The sequence below is a fragment of the Manacus candei genome, unplaced genomic scaffold (genome assembly GCF_025592945.1).
Source record: "Manacus candei isolate 608988 ecotype Guabito, Panama unplaced genomic scaffold, ASM2559294v1 h1tg000017l, whole genome shotgun sequence".
Taxonomy (NCBI): Eukaryota; Metazoa; Chordata; class Aves; order Passeriformes; family Pipridae; genus Manacus; species Manacus candei.
This window is the reverse complement of record NW_026138065.1, coordinates 11,593,551-11,621,521: the sequence shown is the minus strand read 5'-3', so window position 1 is coordinate 11,621,521 and position 27,971 is coordinate 11,593,551. Positions and strand designations below refer to the sequence as shown.

Below are 27,971 nucleotides of genomic sequence, written 5' to 3'. Positions count from 1 at the left end.
AGGCACTTAGCATCCCTGGTTAGTGAGGTTTCAACAGTGGTTACTGGTCTGTTGCAGCCTGGAATCTACTTCCTTTGAGAGGAAAGCAGCCTAGCATGCTGCAGAGGAGCACTGGAGACTGTCCCCTGTAGTCCCCTGATTCTTATGCAGGGACATACAGTAAGTAGCCCTCAGCATGCTCTAACTTGGCAGAAAGCCTTTAGAAGGGACTGCCTTGAAAATTTAACTCTGCAAGGCATATCTCTGTCGCCACACTGACACACACTGCTGGCCAGAATTTTGTGGGGAAGCAAAGTAAACAAGCACTCCTGTGAACTAAAGGGGCTGTATTGGTAATAGAGACAATGAAAGCAGAGAAATCAACACAAAATGATACAAAGCCTAATAATACATTGTGCAATTAACATACATAACATTCCCTTCAGCAAGACCTTACTCACCCACCCCTTCCCAACATAATCCCTCAGCAGGGAAGCAAGTAGCACGGTGGCTCAAGCTTGCCTTCTTGAAGGGAGATTTGGAATCAAGGTTCAGTGCATCAAAAATAAAATTAAAAGCAAATTTAAATGAGGAGCTGGAGACAACTGAGTAAACAAAGTATCTGTTCATAAAAGCTAGTCTGCAGGCTGACCAGGCATTCTTGTACCCTCAGAGGCCCACACTCACCCTAGTGTCCCTCTTAGTCACCCCTCTGTCTGCCAGCCTGCAGAAGTCAAAGCCCTGAGTGGAGGGTACAACACTCAGGGAAGGAGCCTGGCAGAGGGAGCAGCATGCTCTGCTGGCACTGGAACAGCCTCAAGGCAGTCTGCACAAGTGCCAGAACTCAATTACTGGTTGGTTTAAAAAGCCAACTGTACACAGGCCCGGACACCACACAGTTGGAGGTGCTTCACTGCCCAGTGGGAGAGATTCCTCCTTGTTCCTTGGGGAAGTGCTTGTGCCAAGACAAAAGGTACCAGTGAAGCACTTTCGTTCTTCTGGAGGAAGGGCCACCACTTGCTTGATACATGTTTTACTGATGTTTGAGAGCAGAGGGGGGTCTCCAGGTCAGCAAGAGGAAGCATTAACAGCCTGCAGTCCTTCAACTGCTTTGATAGACCTGTATCTAAGTGAAAATTTCTGTTTGCTACACAAGCTTGTTCAAATCATAAGTATGCTTGTGGAGAAAAAAACCTATCTAATAACTGCTATAGATTCTAGAACTATAGCTTTCCTTAAGGCACACTTCAGACCTAAATCAGTTTTCTCCCTACCGCCAATCTGTGTTTAAAAACAAGAACAAACAAAACAAAAGAAACAAAACACCAAACAAAAAGGGCAATTTTGCTGCTTGGTCAAAAGCATTCAATTATGTGTTATCTTCTCATTTACGTGGAAGACCTGGCGAAGTGCCATGGAAGCCAGAAGTGAAGGTAAAACATGCAACAGAAGCCAACTTTGAGCCTGGCACAGAAGTGCATGGAGAAGTCTGGACACAAATACCTTGCTGAGAGTTTCACAGCTCTATGCCTTCACCCCAGATGCAGTTCCACAGCCAAATGAGATACAAAGGGTTTTGAAGCCACTTTGACATTTAAAAAGGAAAGTCTGGTTACCTTGCCAGGGGGTACAGTCAGGGGACAGGATTTCTTCCAATTAACCAACATGGTCAAAGTCAAGATCCCTTTTCACTGAAGCCCTGGGTCTTTTTAATTAAGTCAGGCATCCCCATAATTTCTTCCAAAGACTCCAGCATCCCAGCCTTCCAGTGTCTTCCCTCCCATATCAGCTTTTCTCCCTGAAGACTTGGGTAATGGTGTTGAGTACCCAGAACCAAAGCACCTTGGTCTCAGAAGTACCATGAGGCACGTACGCCAACCATGGTACATGTTCACAAATTAACCCTAGGCTGCTGATTTGGGATCAGTCACTAACCTAGAGAGGGGAAATCCTTGTCACAGCAGGTTCTAGAGGTCTGAGAAAGCCCTGGCACTGAGCACTTCAGATCTGTGCCAGGAGCTCTACTCATCATCTGCACTGGCATTTGTCCAACAGGATACCATCATGTAAGAATTGCCAGGCCAACTGAGTGCCTTGATAAACAGAAGTGTTGGAGACAACAAGGACACATAACTTGTGTCCCACAGCTAGCATTCCCCAAGGAGTTAACACCCTCCAGTGGGTAGTGTAGGCCTTTGACAAGGCCAAGGAGACATAGCTGCCAGGAACAATGCAGGGCTGCTTCAACGTGCAGTTGCCAAGCTCTGCCATCAAAACATCTCTGCTCCTTCCCATACTGCCAGAGAAGCACAAGCTTGGAAAGTTCTGGCACACACAGAGCTCCACAAACCTTGCTGAATGTTTGAGCAGGAGCAAAGAAAGCTGCCAGCCCCTTGGCCTCATGCATGCAGTAGGGCAGGACAAAAGGGCATTAGGCCTTGGCTCCAGGAGTCACCATGGGTACTCCAGCAGCAGGTGCTACCTGGGCTGTACTCTATATACACTGCCAAGGTAGGGCCTCATCCTGTGCCTTCTGCATACCACCCCCTTGTTCGATCACCTCCAGGAAATCAGCTCTGGAGAAGACCAGGATAGAAGTTGTGGAGCCTCCCCAGTCTCATCAGTCCCTGAAGAATCCAAGCTGGGCTCAGACTCCCCCTGCACCCTCAAGGGAGCAGGGTTAGGGGTAGTGCGCTTGGATGAAAGACAGGACAGTCTCTTTTGACAGCTTCTCTGGATCTTGTCTTTTCTGAGAGTCGTGCACTTTGACACCTTCCCCCCACTCCCAGAAGAGGCGGCTGTAATGGCAGATGCTGTGGGCAAAGAGAAGAGAAAGATTAGTTTGGCAGGGGAGGGAAAGGAAAACACTTTCATCCTATCCAGAAACAGCTGCCCTTACAATGGGAGCCACAGATAAATACTCTTAACAAGTGCCTTAGAAAAGACTGGTGCATTCATTCACCTTACAAACTCTACAGCTCCCAAAGTACAGCAACTGCCAAGCCTGAAAGATTTCCACAAAAACAAACTTCTTAATTTTAGCTTCACTTGAATTCAGTTCAGTATTTGCTGGAAGGAGTCAGGACATTAGGGAAAAAAACCTACCTCCCCCCATGTTTTTCAGAGAATGAAACTGTCATTGCAGGCAATGGAAAGGCCTTAATGAAGAATTTAGAAAGCCTGCCAGGAGCAGCAACCTAATCACTCACCACAAACCTACTATAATCAGTAATAGCTGTCCTATGGAGCTTTGCAAACAAACAGCACTTCCCACTTTAGCGAAAGCAGCTAGGATCATCCCCTTCCCCCTCGTGTGAAATAACACAGTTCAGCTTGGCTGCTGACAGTTCTAGTCCTACAGCCATCTCCCACTCCACCCATCAAGCACAGCCCTCCCTCACTGCATCAACATAGTCCCAGCCATAATGAAATCAGAGCTGCTAATTACTGCCAACACAGCAGCCTTTAGATTTGTACAATTACTGACACTTAATATTCATAGCTTATTTAGTGCTTCTGTTCTAACAAAGCAGTACTAGCACAGCGACAAGAGCACATGTCAATGGCTAATTATAGACATTAGTACTCACTAACCACAACACAAACACCACACATCCCTTCTGGAGTCCCACACAAGCACTCCCTCCACCTCTTCAGCCATTCCTGCAGGTTCCTGCTGGTCTCTTTCCAGTACAAAGGCAGAACTAAACCCATCCTCACACACAGAGGGAAAAGGCCTCATGTGCCTCTGCTTTTTAAGCCTGTTTTCCATTCACCCCACTAAGGAAAGCTTCAGGATTCTTGAGACCACTGCTGTAAGGTAGGTAAGGAGATTCATAGGGAGTAAATCAGGAGTCCTATTTCACACCAAGCTCTTGCTCAGAGGCACAGTCTTGGGTAACTGGTAGAGAGCATCTGTTGAGACTACCTGAGGGCAGGGTGTACAGAACATCTCCACTCATGTAAAGTGTCTGAGGTGTCACAGACAGATTTGCTGTATTTAAGTAATGGCCTTAGCCTAGTAGTCAGATGGGGTTCAAGAGCCCATGTTAATGTCCCATGGCAAGCTACTCCATCTTTTCCCAAGGAGTTACTGCTTTTCTCTCCCTCTCTCTCTCTTGCCCCACCTTAAGAAAGCTCCCAGTTTCCCACAGCTTATTCCAGAGCCTGGGCTAAATGAACTGGGATTTGCTTTTAAATTAGCAACTTCCAACCAAGCACGTTAAAATACAGAGATACAGCAAACTACAGTTGCTGGGCTCAGTTTCTACTTCCCTGTGTGCAGGAGGCTCAGTAACCTGTACTCTGCTGCAGACGGGAAAACAAAGTTGTGAGACGTTTGTTATTCATAGCCATTAATCACAAAATCCAGGATTCCAGATCGGCAGTTTCCTGAAAGTCTGAGAAGATATCAGCTCCTGCAGCACACCCTGCTGGTGACCAAGCTGCACTTGCACTGCAAGAACACAGCACTCCTGAATTCCCTTCCAAATACCCAGGCACACACACACACACACACACACACAGAGACACTCAGCTTTCCTTCCACAGCCTCAGCTCTGGCTCATACTCACTGAAAGGGTGCAATGGCTTCAGAAGGGAGGCTGTATGTCGCTACATTGGTCATTTTGTTGAAAAAGAATTTCCTCTTGAAGTTTTTGCTGTATGCCATTGTCCAGGGATCTAGTAAAAGTCACAGGGATCAGACAGAAAATGAAAGGGAGGAAAAAATCACAGTATAAATACACATACAGTATCAGCAAGGAAGAATCTGTAAGAATAATTGTGATCTTTCTGTTACTCCTTTTTCCTTTCCTCCCCCCAGGGTGTCCTGCTTCCCAAGCTGTTCTCTATTCACTGAGAAAAATCCCTTCTCCCTGCATTTAAAAGTTGACATTCCAAATTGGATATTTCCATGTACCATGACTCTAGAAAACATCTTGATGAAAACTTCTCTCACTAAAAAAAATAATCAGTCATGTAAATAAGTGGAATTACCCACACAATAGCTAATCAACCCACAACAGAAAAACCTATCATATAAATATACCCTAACCCTTATCCAAATGCAAGCTACCCTCATTACATGCAAACAGTAATCTCTAGCCATTGGAATAGTCCCAATAATTTTCTACCAAGTTACAACAGGAACAAGCCTGGTGAATACTTTTTAGTTGGAGAAGGAAAGAAAAGCTGAGTAAGAGTGAGGACTGTCTCTTCCTACCATTCATAGTCCGTACGATGTAGAGTCCTGTGGGCACAAAGTGCCGGTCATCTCGGCCAGTGTAGGACAGCCGGGGCATTCCCCCTGAACTCTTGATGACTTTCATCTCTAACCTAAATGTTGAGAGAAGGCAGTGATAGAGGTTGCCTGTTTCTTCCCCTACCACTCTCTTGCACACAATGCACCACTTGCACACCCTCTCTAGAGAGTCACAGTGTGAACTGACAGCACTGCACAGGACAGGACAAAATCATCACACCCTGGAGAATTCAGTCTCTTGCCTTCCCACACAGGGCTAGAGAAATCAGTCAGACCTGCCTAGGTCAGGTTGCAAATTGAGTGTTGGGATGAAGAATTTGTAATGAACTACCATAATTAATCCAAATACGGTTCCCAATTCAGGTATGAACTCTTGATCTTTCAAGTCAGTGAGAATCCACTGATACTGCTGCACACAAATTCCAGCACTGTTGCTACTCCAGCTATTTTAAAGTGCCCTGGTCACATCTACAGCATTAGAATGCAGCAGAATGATGCTCTGAGGCAGCAGCATCTCAGGAACAGCAGCTATCAGCTGAATGAGCTCTAACAGCTTGATATGGTTTGAAGCTGGCTCCCTGCCAAGTCTCCAAACCGTACCACCAGAGTTCCCCCCCCCCCCCCAAAACCTCAGGGAAAAGAGGGAGGAAAAAAAACGAAAGAAAACCCGAAACGAGAGAGAGACAACCAAAGATGAGATATATATAAATATATTTGCACTTATATACAATTAAAAATAAGGGAAAGGGAAGGGGGAAGGGAAAAGGAACAAAACCAAAATATTATGTATATAAATATCCCAATTAGCGGCCCAAGATCTATCCACTAAAAAAGTTAACAAAGAAATAGCTCACTACTCTCCTGGGACAACCAAGGGTCGCTCCGGAACGATCGCCGGCAACCTCTGTCTCCCAAGGTCGACAAGGCCCAACCAGGCCTCGCTCCCCAACACGGCAGACTCAACAGCAGGGAACCTGCACCTCCAAGCCGCCGGAAGGAAAGAGAACGAAAGCCTCTCCTCCTTTCTTCTTATATCCCAGCTTACGTAAAAATCGTAGGGAATACTGGGTAAATCTGGACCCTTCCTTGGTTACAAACTGGTCACCAAGGAAGGCCTAGCCCAAACCACCACACAGCTCTTGGTCCAGGACTCCTCTAGCACAGATGAGCACGTCCCTTCAATTCCTGTGCACCACTGGCTGATAACCTTAGTTTCATTTGCACTAGTTGCTTACCTCACAAAAATCTTCTCCATTTCCTCCAATCTGTACACTTCCTTCACCCTGAGAGGAAAAGACAAAAGCATGATTTAAAAAAAAAAATTAACATTTTTTTTCCTGTTCCAGCTACAGGGAGCAGACAAATGGTTGATTTTGTATAGCATGAGGTAGTCAGGCACGACTGAGGTTCACCCTTCTCCTCAATCTTACGCTTCAGTGGCTAATTTTTCCTGGCTTGAGAAAACCTGACACCTGCATGCTCATGGTTGGGTTGCTATAAGCAGCATATGAGCATCCTTGCTGCTAAGGAAGCTGTGTGTTTGTACTTCAGGTTGAGTATAAAGAAGAGTTAGAACAGTGAAAGTCAGGTGCTTTTGTTTTCCCATCAGATAAATTCACCAAGATCAGTCTCAGGCAGCTTCTGGGCTCACAGTATTAAACAACCTGATCTTCACTGTTATTATCCTCAAGGATGCCACAGACTCCTTAATTACCATGAGGTACAAACAGTTTTGGTTTGCTTTTTTTTTTAAATCAGTAAAGATGATTTTGAGTCATCATTCCATCATTACAAACTGGTTTTGTCATTCTGAAATACAGAAAAACAATCATTAAGTTTCAAAAGCACTGCCTCTAATCTGACACCCCAACCACCCATTTCCCATATACTCCTACAAGCATCAGGCTTTGAAGAGCATAGCTGGAACACCTTTAACACCTTTCACAAGAACAGCAAAGGACCCCTCTACAACCCATTTCCACAGCTCTCCTTCTCACTTCTCTTTCAGCCCTCCCCAACACTTTAAGCTCCTCCAAATACTACAAATGTCTGTCTTGAGTCTGAGACCCCACTCATTATCTTTCATTAAGCTACCAAAAAGAACATTCTCTTTCCCTGCCTCCAGATTCTTTCCTAATATTGCTGCACTTCTAGCTTCTGAAAGAGAAGCTGTTTTGTCTATAATACCTATCTGATGCTCAGCACAGCAATGCTCTTATGCTCTACCACAGCAGAATCAATGAAATGGAAGGTCAGGAGACAATCAAAGCTGAAGCCCATTGTCAGGAACTTTCTTGGGGTTGTAACTAAAGCCTTGTCCTGCTAAATGCTGGTCAGTACTTCATCTACTAGCAGAGTCAGCATAGAATTCTTTGCAACAACTAAGCTATCTGGGTGCTAGACCTACTATTGCACATATCTGAAAACAGCACCAGCCAATCCACCTACAAGGAAAATATGACTGTTCGACATTTGAAATGAGGGCACAACTTCTCCTCTAACAATATTTACCTTAGATATTTAAAGAGCTTTTAGCCTCTTTCCAAAGAATATAAACAGAACTATGAATGTCAGTTTGAAATTTAACTCCCCTTCAGCTCCTTATCTTCATCCTCCAACACACTGACACCAAAGCATGCCAGGCTGAGGTAAGGAGTCGTCACTCACCGGATGGGGTTCATATCTGGTCGACTCGGTTTAGAAACAGCTTTAACAAACTTCTCTGCCAGCCGAATCCTGAATGAAAATGGAAGGAGAACCCAGCAATTTAATGAGATCTTTGGCACAGTGGATAGGTAACAGTTTCAGCAGAATAACTGACTAGACACATGCAGATTGCCTCCACTGCCAGCCAAATGGGTCTGAGCAAGACTTTTTTCACCCCACACTCCCAGTTCAGTGCCCAGTGATACTGGCTATTATCCATTAGGAATGAGTCACCATAGTTTACTCCACAGGCCCACACACTGTTGAATGCATTGATACATCAGCAGGATAGTAGGACTAGCAGAGACATCAAGTCCCTAAGGAAACAGAGGGGCTTGTTCCTTCTCCCTCAGCCAGTTATCAGCTATGCTCATTCATATTCCCAGAATACTCAGTTTACCCCAGCTGTGGCTGGCACAAGCCAGACTAAGGAAGGAGCTAAACCTGCTCTCATACACAGAGAAGATACAGCTGGAAAAGGCTATAAGCACTTCACGTCAGAGCAGCTTCATTCACAGTTCATCTTTATAGCACTGTTTCAGCTGAATGCACTTGTCTCCCTGTGCTCAGCATTTTGCTTTTTGGGTGAACACTGTTTCCCAGTCACTCCTACTCAAGTACAGAAAAAAAGCTTCTCCAGATCCCACATACCTCTGGTTGAAATGCTGTGTTCGAACATCATTGCCATTCAGCACCAAGACATCAAGGATGTGGATGGCACTGATTTTTCGCTGGGCTTTCCCCTAAGGAGGGCAATACAGAGATTTACTACTCAGACTGGTGATATTTCAGCTTTGATATACAGCTCATTTTTTGATAGGAAATCACTCTTTTCTATCAAGAAAGCACCTTTCCCAGATATTAGAAGCACACAGATTTCCTGCTGCCCATTATACAGTAACATGCCATCCTCCAAGAACTGGTATATCTTAAATATCCAGTTCAGTCTAAGGGGAGGGAGAGAGGGCGGTACCACAGCTGCCATCACCAGCTCTCTGTGCTTATCAGGTACCCACAAAGCCCAGTGCACTATAGCATCCTCATCTGAGGTACCAGAGGAGAGGCAAAGTCCCAGGCAGCTGAGAGTTTTCGCCTTACACTGTGAACATACCACAAGAATCTTTTCCTCGCAGCCTGCAATCACTACTGAGCAGTTATGTACCCAAAGAGCCACAGACACACGAAGTCATGTTGCCAATGCCATATGCTGCTCTTCATGGAACAGTAACGTCAGGTCCAAAGTGTTTGCAAAACAATGTTAAAAGTTCATATCTCTAGCACTGGACAGAAAGAAGAAACTTCATCCAATATAGTTACTCTAAAGATCATATACCAAAAAAAACTTTGGACCCGGCACAGATGGAACAATTACTCCGCAGTATCTTACAGAGAATAGGCAAAACTCCTCTTTGTATTTGCAGCCACTTGGTAAGCGAGAGAATAGGCTCCTACCTCTCCTTTCAGCTCATGAACAATCTCCACAGATAGAAGAGTATCTCGTGGCAGCTCAGTTTTCAAATCCAGCTTTGTCCAGCGATCTGACTGGCGACCACCCCAGGTGTAGATCTGTGATTTCTGTGTGTAGAAGGCAGAGTCAAACTCAGCCAAAGTTTCATGAGGGCAGGGGTGGAGGAGAGACCTCTGGCTAACTGCAGAGCAGCCCTCAGAGAATCTTTCTGTCCTAAGCTGTCACAGGCAGTTTCTTTGTCAGAAGTTTTAAGGAAGAACTTTAATCTCTACAGCAAAGGAACAAAAACACTGATTCTAATCTGCCAGTGACTTTTCATACCTGCATAAAGAACCAGAAATAGAACACCTTTAAAAGAACAGCAAAGATAATTAGAGACATTAGCAGGAGTGCAGGTCTCTGTGTAGGCTGAGATTACAAAAACAGAGTTAATAAGTGTGAAAAGCAGTGACGTCAGGAGAAAGAAATATAACTGGCAGTCTCAGACGCTGCTGATGGGGATTCTTTTAAGCATCTGAGCACAGGAAAGGTTGGGCTGAAACTGCAAGGCAGAATAATACCATTTAAATGAACCAGCAAAACTTCCAGACTGTCCTTAGCACTTACCCCTAAGCCCAGGAGGAACTTCTGCTCGCTTCCAGAAACCATACACCGGTAATCTAACACTTGGCGAATTTTCTCCAGTGTGCTGGAATTCAGAAGAGTGGGTTTGTAACTGAAGGTATCAATGTCTGTGCCCTAAAGAACGAAGTATGGAAAAGGTAAATTAGATATATTACATCAACAGGTAGGTAAACACAACTTCTACATGAAATGATAATCCAGAACTAGCTTCTTCATCTCTTAATTCCAATGGGAAAGAAGTTAGATTAGTATGAAAGGACTCAAAACTAGCTTACGGGAAAAGTCTCACCTGGATCAGCTCAAAGAACTTGGACTTGGGATCTGAAGATGAAGGAGCAACACGAGCCTTATCAGGAATCTGAAAGCAAATCCAAACAACTGATGGTAAGCGTTATTCTTTGGCACATTCATAGGAACATTTCTTGTTTCAATACATGACAGAACATCCAGCCCCCAAAACTCCTGCTCTTGAGATTCCAGTTGAAGAGACATCATATGGCATCTAAAAGGTCTCATGTTTGAAATTTAATGTAGGCATACCACATCTCCCAGAAACCAACAGGCAACTTCAGAAAGATATAGCCTAAACCTTTGATTTCATGCATGTTTTGATGAAATACACTTTCACTGAAGACATACAACTAGCCTGTGAAACTGGCTCCACCACAGTCAACAGCTCGGGAAACAGAAACTGCAGACTCATAAAACAAGACCTTTTGGAGAGCTCTGCTGCTTGAGATCCAGGTGCTGAGTTCACTCCATGTACAATGAAATATTCTGAACTGCAGCAGAGGAGCCTGCCTGGTTAAGCCATACACAATAAATCAGGGACATCCTGTTTCATTACATAAACAGCTTGGAATGGCCTCCGACTTTCCTACAGGACAATATATTAAACCTCTGGCTAAAAGTCCTGTCTGTACTGCAGCTCCACTCCTGTTTCACCACAGCAAGGACACTTGCACAAGTGCCCTGCTTGACAGCTCACTTACCCCCCATAGCTGGAGACACTCCTTCCGTATTTCAGCCTGCCGTGGCTCAATCAGTGTCCTAAAGAAAGACAGCAGACTGTTGAGATGGTGAAACCTCCTTGATCTTGCAGCCTTACATATCCCAGCCCTATAGCACTTGGATCTTTTAGCCTCTGGCTTGGGAATGACAAACATGCGATGCTCCACAACAGATTATACAAAAGAGGAATGATGCCTTCCTTCCCCACCCTCCACCCCCTTCCAGTCTCTGTGCTTAGCTTTATTTCATGGCCTGCACTGCTGATTAGCAGCTACCACTCCGTTCCATGAAAGTACCACTGGGTATAAATATTTTCAAGAAGTTATGTATTAGTATGAACTTATGTGAATCTCTAAGAGCTGGGTATACAGCCCTACTTCAGAATAGCAGTGAAAACCTGCTAAAGGCCACACAAAAAACAGTGTCAGTGTTAGGATTAACTCTTGGATAACTCCTAATTACCAAACTCACTCAACTTTCTACCATATATTATTTCTCAATAACACTGGAACAGAAAAGTCATGGCAGGAAAACACTGCAATGGCTTTAGTTTTATGCAAGAAATTAACTTCATAAACTTTAAGTAATTCTAGGTATGTAAGTTAAATGCTTTCAATTGCCCTGGAAAATGAACAGCTATGAACCACGCCCAACTTAGATGGCTACTGCTGAATTGAACATACCAGCTGGGAGTTACTTTTCTGCTTTTACACTCCTGCTAAGAAGCAAGCTCACTTATGGTAACTGGAAATCATGCAATGCATAGAAGAAGCCTTCTCAACAAGGGTGATAACAGACCATCAATTTTCAGGACTCCTCCAGCCACCCACACGTTTCTGCAAATAACTCAGGCAGAGACACAAACTGAGCTACCTAAAAGCACTATTCACTTTCCTGGCTCCAAAGACCAAGACAAGTACCAGCTCAAATCAAGAGCATATTAAAGAAGGGCCAAGCAATTAATTCATAGTGGGTTAATTCCATCCTCGCAAAAAGCCAGAGGAATATACTCACGTGTCTTGAACAAAAGCACGAATTTTGGCTAGTGCCTTTATCTGAACTTTGCAGTGGCTAAAAGAGAAGAAAAGTTTCAGTCAGAGAGCAAGTTATCACCACCAAGATTGTTCTATTGTTCAAAACAAGAAAGAGTGCTGGGACAATAGGGGGAAGCCAGTCTGATCCTCAGAGCAGTGAGGGGTCTTTACCAACGTGATTCAAACTGACAGGAAGACCACTGGAATGAATTAGGCACTACCCTTCTACCTTTTCTACAGAGTACTCAGAGGCCAAACAGTCACTAACATTAATACAGCATTTCTGTCTGCACAGAGTCCCTCTGCTCTGCTCAGCCCCTCAGGGAGCAAAAGCAGAGCAGTGCAGCAGCATCAACAAGTATCTCTGCGAGCACAAGAAGTTACAGCTGAAAGCCATGCCGGTTAACCTGCCTAGAGCCAGCAGCTCTCATCACCCACAGGCACTCACTTTTCATTGGACTGGACGATGTAATTGTAGAAATCCTTGTTGTCTTTGATCACTTTCAGTGGGACAATAAGATTCACATCCACGTCAGAGTTGCGCAGCTGGTTGAGCCTGATGTTCACTGTGAAGAGGTAGTCCCGCACGTCATCAATCCCTGACTTCAATCCTTTGCAAATCACATACCTGCAGAGCAAGGCAGCGACATCATGTAGGTACAGTTCTTCCACAGAGCCAACTTTTCTGCCACACTCCCGCTATAAGGACAGTTTCCCAAATTCTAAGAATTCCTTCCTCCTGGATATCTCCAGGAAGGTGCAATCTCACCTATCACAAAATCATGATGTTTTCTATGCACTGGAAAGACTGGGAAATGCAACCTTATGCACAACACCCACAGATCTCCCTCAAGTAGTAAATCAATTCTGCTAAACTTGACAGGTACAAAGAAAAATACATATATCATAGAATGGTTTGCGTTGGAAGGGACCTTAAAGATCACCTAGTTCCAACCCCACTGCCATGGGTGGGGACACCTTTCACTAGATCAGGCTGCTTAAAGCCCCATCCAACCTGGCCTTGAACACCTCCAGGGATGGGGAATCAACAAGTCTGGGCAACCTGTTCAGTGCCTCACCACCCTCATAGCAAAGAGCTTCCTTCTAGCATCTAACTTAAACCTACTCTCTTTTACTTCAAATCCATTACGCTTTGTCATATCACTACATGTCCTTGTAAAACATCCCTCTCCACCTTTCTTCTAGGCTCCCTTGAGGTACTGAGAGGCCCCAGTTAGGTCCCTAAGCTGTCTCTTTTCCAGGCTGAACAATCCCAATTCTCTCAGCCTTTCCTTGTAGGAGAGGTGGTACTCCATCCCTCTAATCATCTTGGTGGCCCTCCTCTGGACTCGCTCCAGCATCCAAGGTTAATGTCCCTCCTGTGCTGAGGACCCCAGAGCTGGACGTAGTGCTCCAGGTGGGGTCTCACAAGAGCAGAGTAGAGGGGCAGAATCACCTCCCTGGACCTGTTGGCCACACTGCTTTTGATGCAGCCCAGGATACCACTGGCTTTCTGGGCTGTGAGCACATGTTGTCAGCTCACATCCAGCCTCTCATATACACTCTGGTTTCACTGAAACCGTAGTTGTTTCACACAAAAAAGAATTTGTTATATATCCACTACCACAGCTTTCTTTCCATAAGGGCAATTTCACAAATATCATTTTTACCTTGTCATAATTTGCTGAACATCTAAAATGCTTCCTTCTCCAAGGCAGTTGCCAATTGAGGCACATCACAAAGCTTCCACTAGGCTTACCCGAATCCATTTATCACCGTATTTAGAGGATAGTTTCTTTAGTAGTCCTTCATGCTCAAGAATCTTACCTCTCCGAGTTAGCAGGGCGGCTTGTCACAGGTTTAAAGATGCACACTTTCTCAAAGCAACAATACAGCAGATAAACAAGTCCCACACTGAATGGAGTAAACAGGTCAAAGGTTTTGCAGACAAAATGTCCTCCTGGAAAACAAAGAGGAAGTACATCAAAACTAGCATATTATAAGAAAACAAGAAGATACCAGGCACCTCAAAAACTTTCTCTTCTGCAGAACTACTAATAGTGTTTCTGTAGAACTAAACAGCATCTAGAACACATTTATGAAGTGCACCAGCAAGGCTTAATGAAACATCTTCCCCATGTTTCTGAAGCAAAGAGAGAAAAGCATTCCCTTGACCAGAATCAAATCGATACATAGGCTGTCTCACAAGCAAACCTTCTATCTACCCCCACACTTCCCTTCCAGGCACAAGTTGTGCCCTGTGGCATGGCAGCATGCTATGCCAGGGCCCTTAATGAAAGAGGGGCTCTGGTATGTGCAACAAGGAACCTCAGGCTGGAGGAAAAGACTAAGATGTTACCTAAACAAAATAACTTGCCATCTAGAGACAAAAAGAGTCTATGTTGCCCCTCACCGTCAAACAAGATTCCCAGTTTCCCCAAGCAAAATGCAGGCAGTTTTACAGAACTATTATCTACCCAGGTAGGAAAGACTGAAAGGCTGCCCCTTTTACCATATCACATTTGAAACTACTGCTAAGCAGATCGTTGCCTCAGGTACTTCTACACACAGGGCACAAGATAAAAATGATCATTATGTTACCATTTGTCTCCTGCATCAGTGCCAAAGGCTAACTAAACTCACTGGAAGAGAGGAGGCATCCAAATCAGATACAGCTGTAACGTCTATCATTTAGCAACAATGAGGTACAGCTAAGACAAGGTGAGACATTATCTTGTTCTGATCACACAGATGGCAAATTTAAAGGAGAAGAGCCACAAGTTAGAGAAAAGGATGAACTGGATAAAGACTCTGTTCTAATCAGCTGGCATATTCAGGAAGCACCTAGTCCAGCTAGTGCCATAAAACTCAGATATACTGTCCAGTTATCACACTAGTGACCTGAGCCCAAGACAGGTACATAACCTATCAAATTAAGAGGTTTAAATTAATGCATTTTACCTCATGCTTTTAATTAAAAGCAAAATAAACACAGAAAATCTTATTTTTCTGACCAGTTCTCTTAGCTTTGTGACAACCATCTCAGGATGTATGTATACACATTCAATTCTGTGCAACTTAGCCTCAACTGCACATTATGTGTGTGAGTAATGTGCCTCAAGGCACATTAATAAAAATTGTACAGCAACCTTCCACAGTGCCACCCACACCTTAGAGAAGGAGGAAAAGATTAATGGATAAAACATACCTGTGCGGACAATGGACAGTGCTGTAAGGAACTGGCAAAGCATGAGCTGTTTGCTTAGGATTTCTTGCAGATTCTCCTGACCCTCCACCGAGAAACCCTGCAAAGCACATAGCATGCAATTAGGGTCTCCACAAATCTGCTGGTCAAGCAAAGGATTCTGCAGAGATAAATCATGGAATCATGATAACTTCTGTTTCTTCAAGGTAAAAGAACCGCTACCAGGAATTTTAATGGCAAGCCTTGAAGTATTTCACATCGTAGATACAGATACATGTCAAATACCCTACTATATGCAGACTGAGGTATCAGTTTTGGTCCTTAGTGCAGGAAGAAAAAGAAAATGACCAACCCCATCAGCCATTAAGAAATGCACTCCCTTGTGATCAGTGTTGTCCAAAACAAAATTCTGGAAAGCAGTAATGTTCTCTGATCGAGTGATGTCTCCATCTCCATCAATCCCTCCCTCTCCTAAGGGGAAAAAGGAGATGATCACTAACATGTTTGCAAGCACAAACTGAAGATCAGTATGCGCAGATGATCTACTGTACTCAGGCAACATTTAGTCAGAAATTACAACACCCTGATAGGCCAATAAACATTAACACATTTGCTTGTTTTCAACCAAAGATGCTTTTTAATTTATGAAAATGATTCAGATTGTGTGGTCAGGCCAAAATGAAGCCATATAATAACCATGCTCAAATGATGAGTAGTACATTAGCCTCAAGGCAACATAATATTCTCATCCAAGTAGGAAAGACACATAGCTGAACCTACTAAATATGTAAGATTCAACCTCACTACACTGCTCACCTATTAAAAACATGTTATTACAGATATAAAATTATTTACCTTGTGCATTTGCAACCTTCTAATAAAAAGTCCAATCATTCCAAACAAACACAATACTCATTTCCAAACACAATATAACCTGGACTTTAAAAAAGCAACCACAAAAAACCCCTGTGAACAAGTTTATAAAGCAAGTAGGGAAAGGGAAATAAGTGCAAAAATATGACTTGCTATGCAAGTTCACCAATTTCAACCCCTTTCCCTGATGGTCGCCCCCTTCTACTTCGAAAACTTGTTCCCTAGATTTCTCCTAGATCCCCATGCTGGTATCAATACAGCCCTGCTACTAATGCAGAGTATAAGCAAAAACATCAGATTTTTGCAGTATAGGCAAAAACATCAGATAACACTCATGCACACACTACATACCATAATAAGGTTCAAAGAGCTCACTGGAAGCAGAATAAAAATCCTCCAGTTTAAAATCATTAGGTCCTTTCAAGGTCATGCCAAATCCTTTTGCATGCCACTTCCGCCTCCATAAGACATATTCAGAGAAGCCTCCAGGACCAGCACACACATCAGCAAAGTAGAGCAGCTCTGCATCATACTCCTTTATCAAAGGCACCTGCAAGAGGAAATTGAGGAAATTCTACCAACTCATAACAGATACACCATAAACTGCACTACTCAGAGAAGTCTTTCAAGCACCTGTTTTGCCAGCTAGTATCCTACAGATTCTTCTTTGTTCCCACCTTCTAAATTCTCTGAGAAAGCACTGCTGTTTGAAAGCCAGAGGCACTCACCCCATTGTAGTCCTTAGGGTTTGTAAACATGTAGTCAAAGACATGGTCCATATTTGCCATCTTCATTGCAGCCCTGCGAACATATAAATAGGGCCCTTGTAAGTTTCATCCTTGGCCCCCACAGCTGAAAGTGGACATAAATGGCAAAGGGACTACACTACCAAAGGTTCTACAAACCTGTTCAGAAAGAAAGCTCCACGGATCATCTCATAGGGGTTAGACCTTGTTCGAGCTCGACGCATTTCTTCTCCATCCAGCTCATCAAATACACTCTGCACAAACAGAAACAAAGTTCAGCTTGATGCCTTAAGCCCCTAATGGTCTTTTTATTTTTCTAATATTGGTAAGCCTTATAAGTTTTATAAGTAGATTTTAAAAGCACCAACCCTTCATCCCTTGTCCCTTTCCCTCTAGTACCCTTAGTTTACACATTCCTTAACCCTCTTACCCCATTCTATGCTCCCTATATCACCCCTACCCCCGAATACAGCAGAAATGTTTAGTCTTTTGTCAAGACAAGGCCTAGATTGTTTGGAGAATGCTTGTACCTTGGTCTAAACCACAGAACACGGTCAAAAACCGGGTGACTATGTACCCTTTGTGCTCTGATGAAGATGGGATGAACAGAGGGTCCCGAAATACACCCCAGACCCATTTTCAGGGGGTGGACCCGGGGCGGTCCAGAGTAAAGACCACAGGGTGGACACATCTGGGATTGAATGGATGGTATTATAAAATGTAACATCTCAGGCACTGCCAGCGAGCGTCTTGTATCATCTTTGCCTTGGCATAATAAACCCTTTCTCATCTCACCCCTAATTAACTGCTCCGGGAGATTTTTTCAGCACCTAACTCCCATGGCAACAGCTGGACTTGGCACAGGCTGGAGGGATAGGTAGGCATGAGTATTTCCTATCCTCATATCCTCTCCTTAGACAGCAAACTCCATGCAGGGTTTGGTTCACCAATACAAAACATTTTCCATCACATAATAATATTTGCTCTTCTTCTAAGTCACCTCAGCTCTTATGCAAATTTAGCAACGCTGAAGAATTCTGTATTGACAGCTCCAGAGCCTGATAATGTGGTTAGCCACCTCAAAAGCAGTCCCAACCTAAAGTATTCTTTCACACATATACACACTCACACTCTACCACAATTCACAAGGGCGTGATAAAATCTAGGATGGAAGATGGAACACACAAGAAAGGGAGCTTATTTCCTCAGCTTATTCAAGCCTTCAGCCTTTCAGCTGGACTATTTTCAATCATTCCTGTGCTGGTTTTGGCTGGGATAATTTCCTTCACAGGAGCTAGTACGGAGATATATTTTAGATTTGTGATGGAAACAATGTTGATAATAGAGGTGGTTTTGCTATTGCTGAGCAGTACTCAAACAGCATCAAGGCCTTTTCTGCTTCTCCTGCTGCCCTATCAACGAGTGGGCTGGGGGTGCACTTTTGTGGAGTTTGGAGGGGACACAGCCAGGACAAGTGACCCCAACTGTCCAAATAGATATTCTATACCATATGACATCATGCTCAGTATATAAGGCAGGGGGAAGAAGGAGAAAGGAGGGACATTCAGAGTTATGACTTCTGTCTTCCCAAGTAACCATTACATCTAATGGGGCCCTGCTTTCCTGGAGATGGCTGAACACCTGCCTGCCCACGGGAAGTAGTAAATTAATTCCTTGTTTTGCTTTCCTTGCATTGAGTAGCTTTTGCTTTACTTGTTAAACTGTCTTTATCTCAACCCAAAAGTTCTTCTCACTTTTACCCTTCTGATTTTCTCCCCGATCCTGCTGGTGAGGGAGCGAGTGAGCAGCTGCATGAGGTTTAGCTGCCAACTGGAGTTAAACCAAGACAGTCTCTTAGAATGCTGAGGTTCAAAACAGATTGCTAAAGACACAGTAAAAACCAGGATGCTAAGTCAAACCAGTGACATGAAGGTGAAAGAGGATGTTCTGAGCACTAGCCAATCACCTAAGTTAACTACTCAATCCTCTTCAATTATTTACCGCACTTACTTCCCCAAAACTTCAGTTCCTCTCTAAAAAGGGGACTCACCTTGCACTGCAGGACACTACGTAAAAGCTCTTCATTACAGAACTCTGTTTCATCTTCAATCACCATCTTCCTCTGGAACAGGACAAGAACACAGATAGCAATTAGCAAACATGGTATCAGTCAGCTCAGAATGCAGCATGTATCAGCAATGCATGAAGGCTGCCAACCACATATTAGGCTGTATTAGCAAAAGTCTGGCAATCAGGCTGAGGAATTATTCTCCTCTCTTACACATCTTAAGGCCACATGTGGAATACTGCATTCAGTTCAGCATTCCCTAGTACAACACAGACATACTGCGGCAAAACCAGGAAAAGGACCACCAAAGATGAAAAGGGTGCAGAAGCACCTGCTGTACAAGAAGAGATTGAGAGAACAGTTTGTTCAGAACAGAGAAAGGGAGATCCTACTGCTGTACTTAATGGCAGGAAACAGAAAAGACTAACATAGACTCCTAGAGATGTACAGCAATAGGACAAGAAACAATGGGCAGGAGTCACATAAAAAATATCAGTTAGCCATACAGAAATTTTCTTTTGTTGACTGAGCTATCATACACTGAAATAGATGCTCAAACAGGTTGTGAAGTTTTCATCCTTGGAGATACTCAGAACTCAACTAAACAAGGCTTTCAGCAACCTGACTTAGTTGGCTCTGCTTTAAGCAGGAAGCTGCACTAGCAGTCTCATGCGATTGCTCCCAACCTAGGCTATTCTGGAACTATTTGACATGGCAATTGTTTCAGGCTGGGTAGCCTTGCTTTGTCTTAGGCTGGTAACTACCAAGATATAAAAAAATTACCTTCCCCACAGTCATCCACTCCTTCAGCTCCTGGGCATCTGGGATCTCCGTGGTACACTCGGGACACCAGTCCACCTTCTCGTAAGCACTAGGCTGCAACCACAAGTCGCAGGAAGAGACAAAGATGTTTTCACAAGCAAAATATAAAAACAAATTGCCCCCCAAAAATTTGCCTCCCAATCTTAGCATAAAGGGTTATGCCATGATTTTAGGGCCGACCATAGTTTTCTCCTCCTAGACTAAAATGTGTCTTACTTGTTTATTTTTAAAATTAAAAAAAAACAAAAACAAACACCTCCACCACAAAAAAACCCCTGAGTCTGACAATCAAGACAAAGCAAGAGTCTAATACTCTTAAAGTACAGTTGAGAGACACTGGAAAAGAGACAGTTGCCAAAAAAACCCACACTTGCTTTACACATCCTTTATCCCAGTTCTTGCTGAACGCAGCAACATAAATGGGAAACAGAACAAAACAAAAAGTACATACCTCTGGCTCATCCTGCCAATCAATATTGAGCTCCCCATCAAATCCTTTGAGGGTCAGCCCAAAGCCTCTCCTTCCCTTCTGATTGGAGGCCTCAACAATATCCTTCCTGCCTTGGCCATATTTTCCCAGACCTTCTCCTTCCCGGAAGCCCATCTTGGCCTATAAAGAAACCAAAGGGAACAACGCAGTGAAGCAAGTGGATTCCAGTTTATGTACTACGACTGAGGTCAGACAGGAAATGGCACATTACCCTGAAGTGACTTGAAGGCATTGAGCATTTTTAATCTCAGCTGTGGCTTTCAGGACTTAATAGTGAGTTCACTTCACTGAGGCAGGACACAAAAAAACTAGATCTGAAGAATGATGACAACAAATTACAAAAGGTTCAGTAATGTGGCAACAGCCTGCTCAGAGAAAGTAGTGAGGAGTCCGGAGCCATTCATCACAGTGTTCAGTAAGCATGGAAGGTTTGTAAAAAAAAGATGCTGGTGCAGGAAAAAATTCATGTTGTGATGATATTCTTTTTTGTGAACATACACTCACACACATTTCAAGCATCAGCTAAAACTTCACCTAATGGTCAGAGGAGGAATGCAAGACACACTGCTCCCAAAACACATCCCCATCTCTCAGGTTAAAAGAACTATGTTCATTAACTGCTAGTGTTTCTGGTTTTTCTCTTGGTAAATTATAGCAACAAGAGAATAAGAACAAAAAGCAGGGATGCATTCAATTTCACATCTTCCAGTATGCATCTAAAAGACAGTAAGTAAATAGAAGACTTAATGACTGTTTCACTTTGAATGCTATCCATATACTCCTTCCTGTGAGAAGCAACAAAAACATTGTTTATTACCAATCTGTATGAGAAACAACACAAGAATATCTGCCATGGTGTTTTCCCATTGCCTTTGCTACCTGTCTCTGAATCAGGTCTTGAATTATGTACACCAAATGTCACAGTCACCAAAACTGTTATACCAGTTTTCTGAGGACAGAATTTTGAAAATCTAGCAGCTAAGGACCATTTTACTTTTACTTACCTAATGCTGCCAAATCATTCAACCACACTTGGTATCACTTGATATCAATCTTTATATTCAAATTTACGAGGCCTTACAAACAAAAGCCTCCCAGATTTAGTAGTAAAAGCTCCTGTATTGTGGCAACTGAAAGCACACTTCTTAATTGGCTCAGGAGAGAACTCTCCTAAGACAGTCTTGCTCTAGAATCAGCAAACTGCTGCCCAGTGCCAAAAATGCACATGGACGGAGTCCGAATGACCAGCAACACAATTTAACTACAGAGAGGCACAACCAGCAACTCTCAGCCTCTAGATCCCACTGAGTTTTGGATTCAGCAAGAAAGTTCTTTTTTCATGTAGAGCTATGATCCTGCTCATCAGCAGCATTCCACCTCCTTGAGAAGCAGTATCTCCCTGTTCCCACCCCTAGTAGCAGCTAGTTCTTCCCAGCTTCTAGCAGAACACTCAACTTGTAACTTGGCATCAGGAAATAAGCATGCATCAGGAGACTCCACTCCTTTACAGCCCACTATTGCCTCAAACTCAGGAACAAGTTGCCAGATTTAGGACTACCATGATACAGAGATAGGCTACCATTTCTTAGAACTTTCTAAAAGCATTTTCTTCTTCCATGCTAACACTGTGTAATCAAGGGGTGGCTGATCACTGTCAAAGTTTAGTTGTCACAGTTATTATCTTTCACAATTCCCTGCCTTTCTGAGAAATTTCCAGCCCTACATAAAGCAGAGTGGTATGACTTGAAAGAAAAAGAAATAACTTAATTATTAAGGTAATAATACAAGAGTATACCAGCCAGCCTTCAAGACCAAACAAATTAATGTCAACCACAGAATTTGCTAGGGCCTTTCTTACAAGGCATTTTTTAGCTAAAGCAATGCAAAATAACACATGGTAGGATTTCTTTTTGAAGTTCAGCAAACTGCCTGACCCAGAGATCCTTCCCTTCTCATTCACCTCCCTGCTCTAAGGACTTGAACATGAATCAACTTTCTTTTTTAACAGATCCTCTTAAACCAAGCTCTCTCAGCCTCCCCCACCTGCTGCTAGTAGATGGCTCAAAGATGCAGAGAACTGTGCTATGAAGAGGATCAGAATCAAAATATCTTATAACAAAGTGATCCTTTCACTTTGCACTCATCAGTTCCTTATAGTTCAGTCCAAAACTATGTTGACCTACCATGAGCTTTTGGGAGACACTGTTATACATCGAGTAGCGAGATGAAGTACCCTCCACAAGAGAGTCTTGTTTGAACTCATTGCTGAAGACTGGTCTTTTTTCATCACTCTCACTGTCAGATCCACTGCTGCTACTGGAAGACTCTGAAAAAAAAATGAAAAAGTGAGAAAAGTGAGAATGAAAATAAAAATAAAATGGCAGACAGACACCTCAGTAACTACATTAAAATACAGTGTGACTCATTAAATCCTCTCAACACACACTTGGAGGACATTTCAGTATCTCAAATGTGCTATGGGAAGCACACAGGTGTAATATAAAATACCCTGTGGAACCAACACCTGGTTATCTGCCCCTTTGTCTCAAGGACCCACATAGCCTCTCTGAGCCAAAGGATTCCAGGCCCCACAAAGGGCTGGGCAAACCCCATCACAGCAGTAGAGCAGCCACAGCATAACCATGATAGTACTGTGGTGTGCCTGACCTTTGCAATGATCCTGAGAAATTGAGAAGGTCCTCAGGGATTCTCTCCCAAGAATAACAACAGTTACACCTTGATGAAACATGCTGAATTTTCCTCTGTATCCTATCTAACTGCAAGTGTAAATGCATCCCTAACTTAACTAAAAATCTGCATCCAGTACCCAGGCATCTACAAAATGGCCAACACTACAGAAAGAAGAGAAATTTAAACTTTGAGCCCCACTACCCACTTCAGTAGCAAGGATCCACAAGTTCACTACAGCAACTGAGACAGCTTTTTACCTCTAGAGTTTACCAATACATACAAACTCAAGGAAAAGAAAAGGTCAGAAGACATCAATCTTTTTTAAAATATTCTGACAAAGATTTGAGGACGAACTTAATAAAATCACATTAAGGGGTTGGAAGGGACCTTAAAGAACATCTAGTCCCACCCCCATTGCCATGGGTGGGAACACAACCAAGTCAGTGGTTCAATCAAGGTAATAAGTACCACCATACACTCAAAATAAACTTTTGTCACCTGAAAGTCACCTGAAACTGATGTGTCAGAGCCTTCATGGGCACTAGACAATGAAGCTCTGTCTATGCCCATTTTCACATTTGGATCTAGTCAGGAGGAACCTTGGTCTGCATGAACTGTACAGTCCTCTCTGAGCTCTATAGTTGTGAGATGCCCAAACCTATTTGCTTTGGGCTGGACGTAACTGGGATCTGGGCAGAAATCATGCTAGTGTCATCATTTCTCTCAGCCTGCTCTGCACCAGGTGGGTGACAAGGGAGGCCCTAAAACCCAGTGAGTCCTTCCATTTCTCTTGTGGTAATATCACTATGAGGATGAAGCAATGGCACAAGTTTCCTTCTGAAATTTGCCTAGCACCTCATCAGTCATACTACAGCTAATGCTGTGGGATTGACCATACAGACCACAGGAGCAGCAATCCACAGCAACAGCCACACTCTGCACTGGATCTGTGCCTCTTGAGCCTCCCTTGTTAGCCAAGCACTAGAAATCATTCTGTGTTACTTTGTACAACTAGGAGAAGTTGATCTACAAAAGCTGCCCAGAGATTAAGCAGAAAATTGTTAGAAGAGTTGATCTTTTTCTGTGTATCACTTAAAAGGGAATTATTTAGCTTCACAGATCTGTTAAAAAAAGAGACATTATAATTACCTAAAAAGGACTGAACTTCTCTTACGTTTGTCTAATTTAAGAGAAATCAGACTATCTCTCTCAACTCACAGATCTCTCTATTTTCCTGTTCTGGAAAACTGAGCATCAGTGAAGTAACAGGAAATAGCTGAAAAATTAGCAAAAAAAGGCCGTTACAAAAAAAATGAAGTGAAAATGAATGACACCACTGTGAAATATATGACTGTAGTTAAAAAATCCTTTCAATGCGTCCTCAGAACTTGTTGCTGAACTATCAGTTTTTAACAGTCAGGACTTGTGTCCCCACATAACTACTACACTAGAGTTTTATAATATCAATCTTAGAGGCTTCCAGTTCAGAGAAGGAAGGCTACAATTCAACTTGCGTTTGCAACATTCTATACCCATCTTCATTTTCAAACATCCGTCACACATGCTACATTTCTCTTTCCTTCACAAAGTTCATAGCTAAGAACAGGCTCACAAAGGACTTTTGCTCTGGGGTCAGTTACAGCATTCTCCTTCTTCAACACACAGCTTCAATTACAGCTTTGCTACCTGCTTTTGAACTGTGTCTTATTTTCCAGAGATCCATAATGTGCCTTAAACACAATAGCCACTACATAAGTCTTAAGGAAGTCTGTTCACAACTCTTCTTGTTTTTAATATTTGCTAGGCCGTGCTCAGCTGAGATCAGATCTCAGTTGAGATCAGTTCTTCTCCTTGAACTCCCTTCTTTACCCGGGAACCACAATGGGTGTAATGGGCTATTAAACAATTTATGCTATCTAAAAACCTTGTTCTAGAACTGTATCAACTTGTTTCTTAAACACTAAGGGTCACAGCCTGTTTTGACCCATTTATGAACTCATTAATCAAAAGGGGGGAAAAAATGAAAAAAAACTTTGGTTTGAGGTGTTTAGCTCAGCCCTGAGTGCACCAAGCATTCCCTAGCCCAGCTCTCACAACCTGCACCTCTGACCTCCTCACTCACCTGGGGCCTTGCCAATCAGGTACACATACAATACCCTGCAACTGCAGCTACTCACAGACCGACCCACTTATCTCCCATACACACCCCTTTCCATTTTCACCAGAGGAAGGCTTCTTCATGTGTTCAGGCCCTTCCTCACTAACACTTCAATACCACAGGAAATCCCAAGACTCAGAAGCAGCAGGCATGACTGGGAGGCAACCTGAAGTACCATCCTGAGAGAGTTTAAAGCATCCTGCAACAGCGATACCAATTGTGTGGAGCACTCGCCTCATCTTTGGTATACCCCAAGCTCCAGGTGAGAAAGCACACTCCAACAAAAAGCAGGCAATTAGTTAACTCCGAAACAGATTTTCTTTCTGAAATGAAACACCTGTGAGCTCTCACAACTCCCCTCTTTCCCCCCAAAAAAATCACACTGAGCCAGCAAAAGAAATGGTGCTACAACGTAGGAGCCTAAATCAACCTGCCCCTTTGTGTTCATCTCAATTTCTCCCATCTGCAAAAATATGGTAAGATTAACAATTTCTTTCTATTTTTTAAACAAAATTAAGATTGCAATGGTTCTTTATGCTACAACATCCATAACTCCTCACTACCGAGAGTCTCCAAACCAGAAATAGCTGCTGGGACTTAAAAGATCAATGCTGCTCATATATTACAAGAATCTTTATAGCTTTGGATGATGCACACGTCATCTACCTCAAACTCGATTTTCTACATCTGAATTCCTACAATTCCCAGATCAAAATGTTTACATGAGATTTTAAAAAAGCTTAAAAAAAAAATCACACCAATTCAAGGCTGTGAAAAGAAATAATGTAGTTTTCTTCTAAAGAGAGAGCATCCTCTTGAAGTTCTGGCTATCAATTAGGATTTAAGAGATTTAGGTTTAACTCCTAGTTATTACTTAGATTCCCTGCAGCAACATATACCAAGTCTCCAATCTTACCTTGAGTAGTATGATTACTAAATTGATTTTCATCATCTGAAGTAGAACTGAGGGTTAATCCCAAATCTTCCAGCCTCTTCTTCTGCTTGTTTTGGGGGCTGCTAAACTCGGGTTCTGTCCTTCTCTTCATTTTTTTGCTGAAATGCTGAAAGAAGATAATCACACTTGGCATACATTAAGCAAATTAACTTTCTGTAAGGTACAGCAGCATAGTGACATAGATCATTTTATGGACTGCTCGGTGTTATTTAGATAACTTAAATACATGGCAGTTGATTATTACTACTACTGAATCAAAGATACATTTTTGGTGTGGCTGAGTAAAATGAAAGATCAATCTAATGGAGAATGTGCAAGGTGGAACCAGTGTCTCCCAAAAGACTCTGAACAACTCTGACTTCACCTCTGGAAATGTTAATTAATAAAGGAGCTTTCCTACATGACTTTTGTAACAGAACATTATTAAACACATGTGCTCCAGTTGGGGGTGGGAGTGTTTTTCACCGGAAATCACTGGCAAGATAAGAAGCTTCTAAGTGTGGCTGATAAATTTCACATAAACCCAGAGAAAAGACGAACGCTTAAGACCAATTCAAACCCTCTGTTATCTAGCTTATTTCCGCAAGCACATACAGGGCAGTTTAAGGCCAAAAGCTTTATTCATCCCCACAATCCTGACTGCAAAACGATCCCATAACCTCACTGCACTATGGCTAGAAAATCTTTTCCACTCTACAAGAAATTCTGTTACAGACAACTCACCTTTATCTGCTCTTGCCTCAATTTAGGGTTTTGCTTTTTCCCCTGCTTCTAACAAACTGGCCATTTTCTATTTTTTGTGAGACAGTCTCTTATTAGGCTAACGTGCTCTTAGTTTACCCCCGACAGCTCCCTCTAGAGAACCCCACTAAGGGTCGCTCACCGCATCTGCCTTCCCGACAGATTTCAAACCAAGAAAAATTAAGGGCAAAGTCAGGGACACCCCGTCCGTCCGTCCGTCCGTCCGTCCGTCCGTCGGGAGGCCCTCCGCTGCACCACCGATGTGCCCGCGGGGCGCTCCCAGCCGGCCTCGCACAGAACCACAGAATCAATTAGGTTGGAAAAGACCTCTGAGATCATCGAGTCCAACCTGTGGCCGAAGAGCACCGTGTGAACTAGACCACAGCAACAAGTGGCACATCCAGTCTTTCCTTAAAACACCTCCAGGGAATGCGACTCCAGCACCTCCCTGGGCAGCCCATTCCAATGTCACATCATCCTTTCTGGTAAGGGACTCCTCCTGATGTCCAACCTAAACCTCCGCTGGTGCACCCTGAGGCCATGTCCTCTCCTCCTGTCGCCTGTCGCCTGGCAGAAGAGGCCGACCCCACCTGGCTACAACCTTCTCTCAGGTAGTCGTAGACAGCAATGAAGTCCCCCCGAGCCTCCTTTTCTCCAGACCGAACACCCCCAGCTCCCCCAGCCACTCCTCACATCACTTACCCTCCAGACCCTTCACCAGTTCTGCTGCTCTTCTCCGGACCCTCACCGCACCGCCCGCACCGCAGCCCCCGGGGCCGGGGCCGAGCCGCGGAGCCGCCCGGGGGGAGGGAGCCCGCGGGAACCGCTGGCGGCCGCGCCCCACGCTGACTCGCACACGGCCGGGGCCCGCGGGCAGCGCTGCGCTGGAGCGGGCGGCAGTGGCGGCAGCACCGGCCGGGGTGGGCTCCGGAGGGCTCCGGCTTGTAGAACGCGGCAGGAGGAGGACGGGAGGGCAGGAGGCCGCCGCTCCTGCGCCGCCGTCGCTTTCGTTTCCCCGCTCGGACGCGGCGCCGGCCCCGCCTCCGCCTCCGCCCCGCCCCTCGCGCGGGGCCTGCCCGGCCCGCCGGCGCGCGGCTGTGACGCACCGCCCGGTCCCGCGGGCGGGCCGGGGGCAGT

General features: G+C 43.9%; 1 protein-coding gene across 2 annotated transcripts; it reads right to left on the bottom strand.

Annotated features, from left to right (window-relative positions):
* Window positions 1-306: 306 nt before the first annotated feature.
* CMTR1 (cap methyltransferase 1) lies at window positions 307-27,871 on the bottom strand. 2 transcript variants are annotated; one of them, XM_051783444.1, is made up of 24 exons: window positions 27,537-27,870; window positions 26,055-26,199; window positions 22,473-22,615; window positions 20,251-20,409; window positions 19,761-19,853; window positions 18,960-19,031; window positions 17,069-17,163; window positions 16,892-16,964; window positions 16,515-16,713; window positions 15,643-15,761; window positions 15,294-15,390; window positions 13,913-14,045; window positions 12,534-12,713; window positions 12,066-12,122; window positions 11,033-11,090; window positions 10,330-10,398; window positions 10,023-10,154; window positions 9,401-9,523; window positions 8,600-8,691; window positions 7,910-7,978; window positions 6,478-6,525; window positions 5,204-5,316; window positions 4,554-4,662; window positions 307-2,792 (listed from the first exon to the last, which is right to left on the bottom strand). In XM_051783444.1, exons 2-24 carry the CDS (start codon window positions 26,182-26,184, stop codon window positions 2,660-2,662), a joined length of 2,496 nt encoding a protein of 831 aa, XP_051639404.1. In that variant the 5' UTR covers window positions 26,185-26,199; window positions 27,537-27,870; the 3' UTR covers window positions 307-2,659. The 2 variants fall into 2 exon arrangements, 1 of the variants encoding a protein (XP_051639404.1); XR_007903926.1 differs by lacking the exons at window positions 307-2,792; window positions 4,554-4,662; window positions 5,204-5,316 and adding an exon at window positions 5,523-5,788 and having other exon boundaries at window positions 6,372-6,525; window positions 27,537-27,871.
* Between the last annotated feature and the right edge of the window lie 100 nt (window positions 27,872-27,971).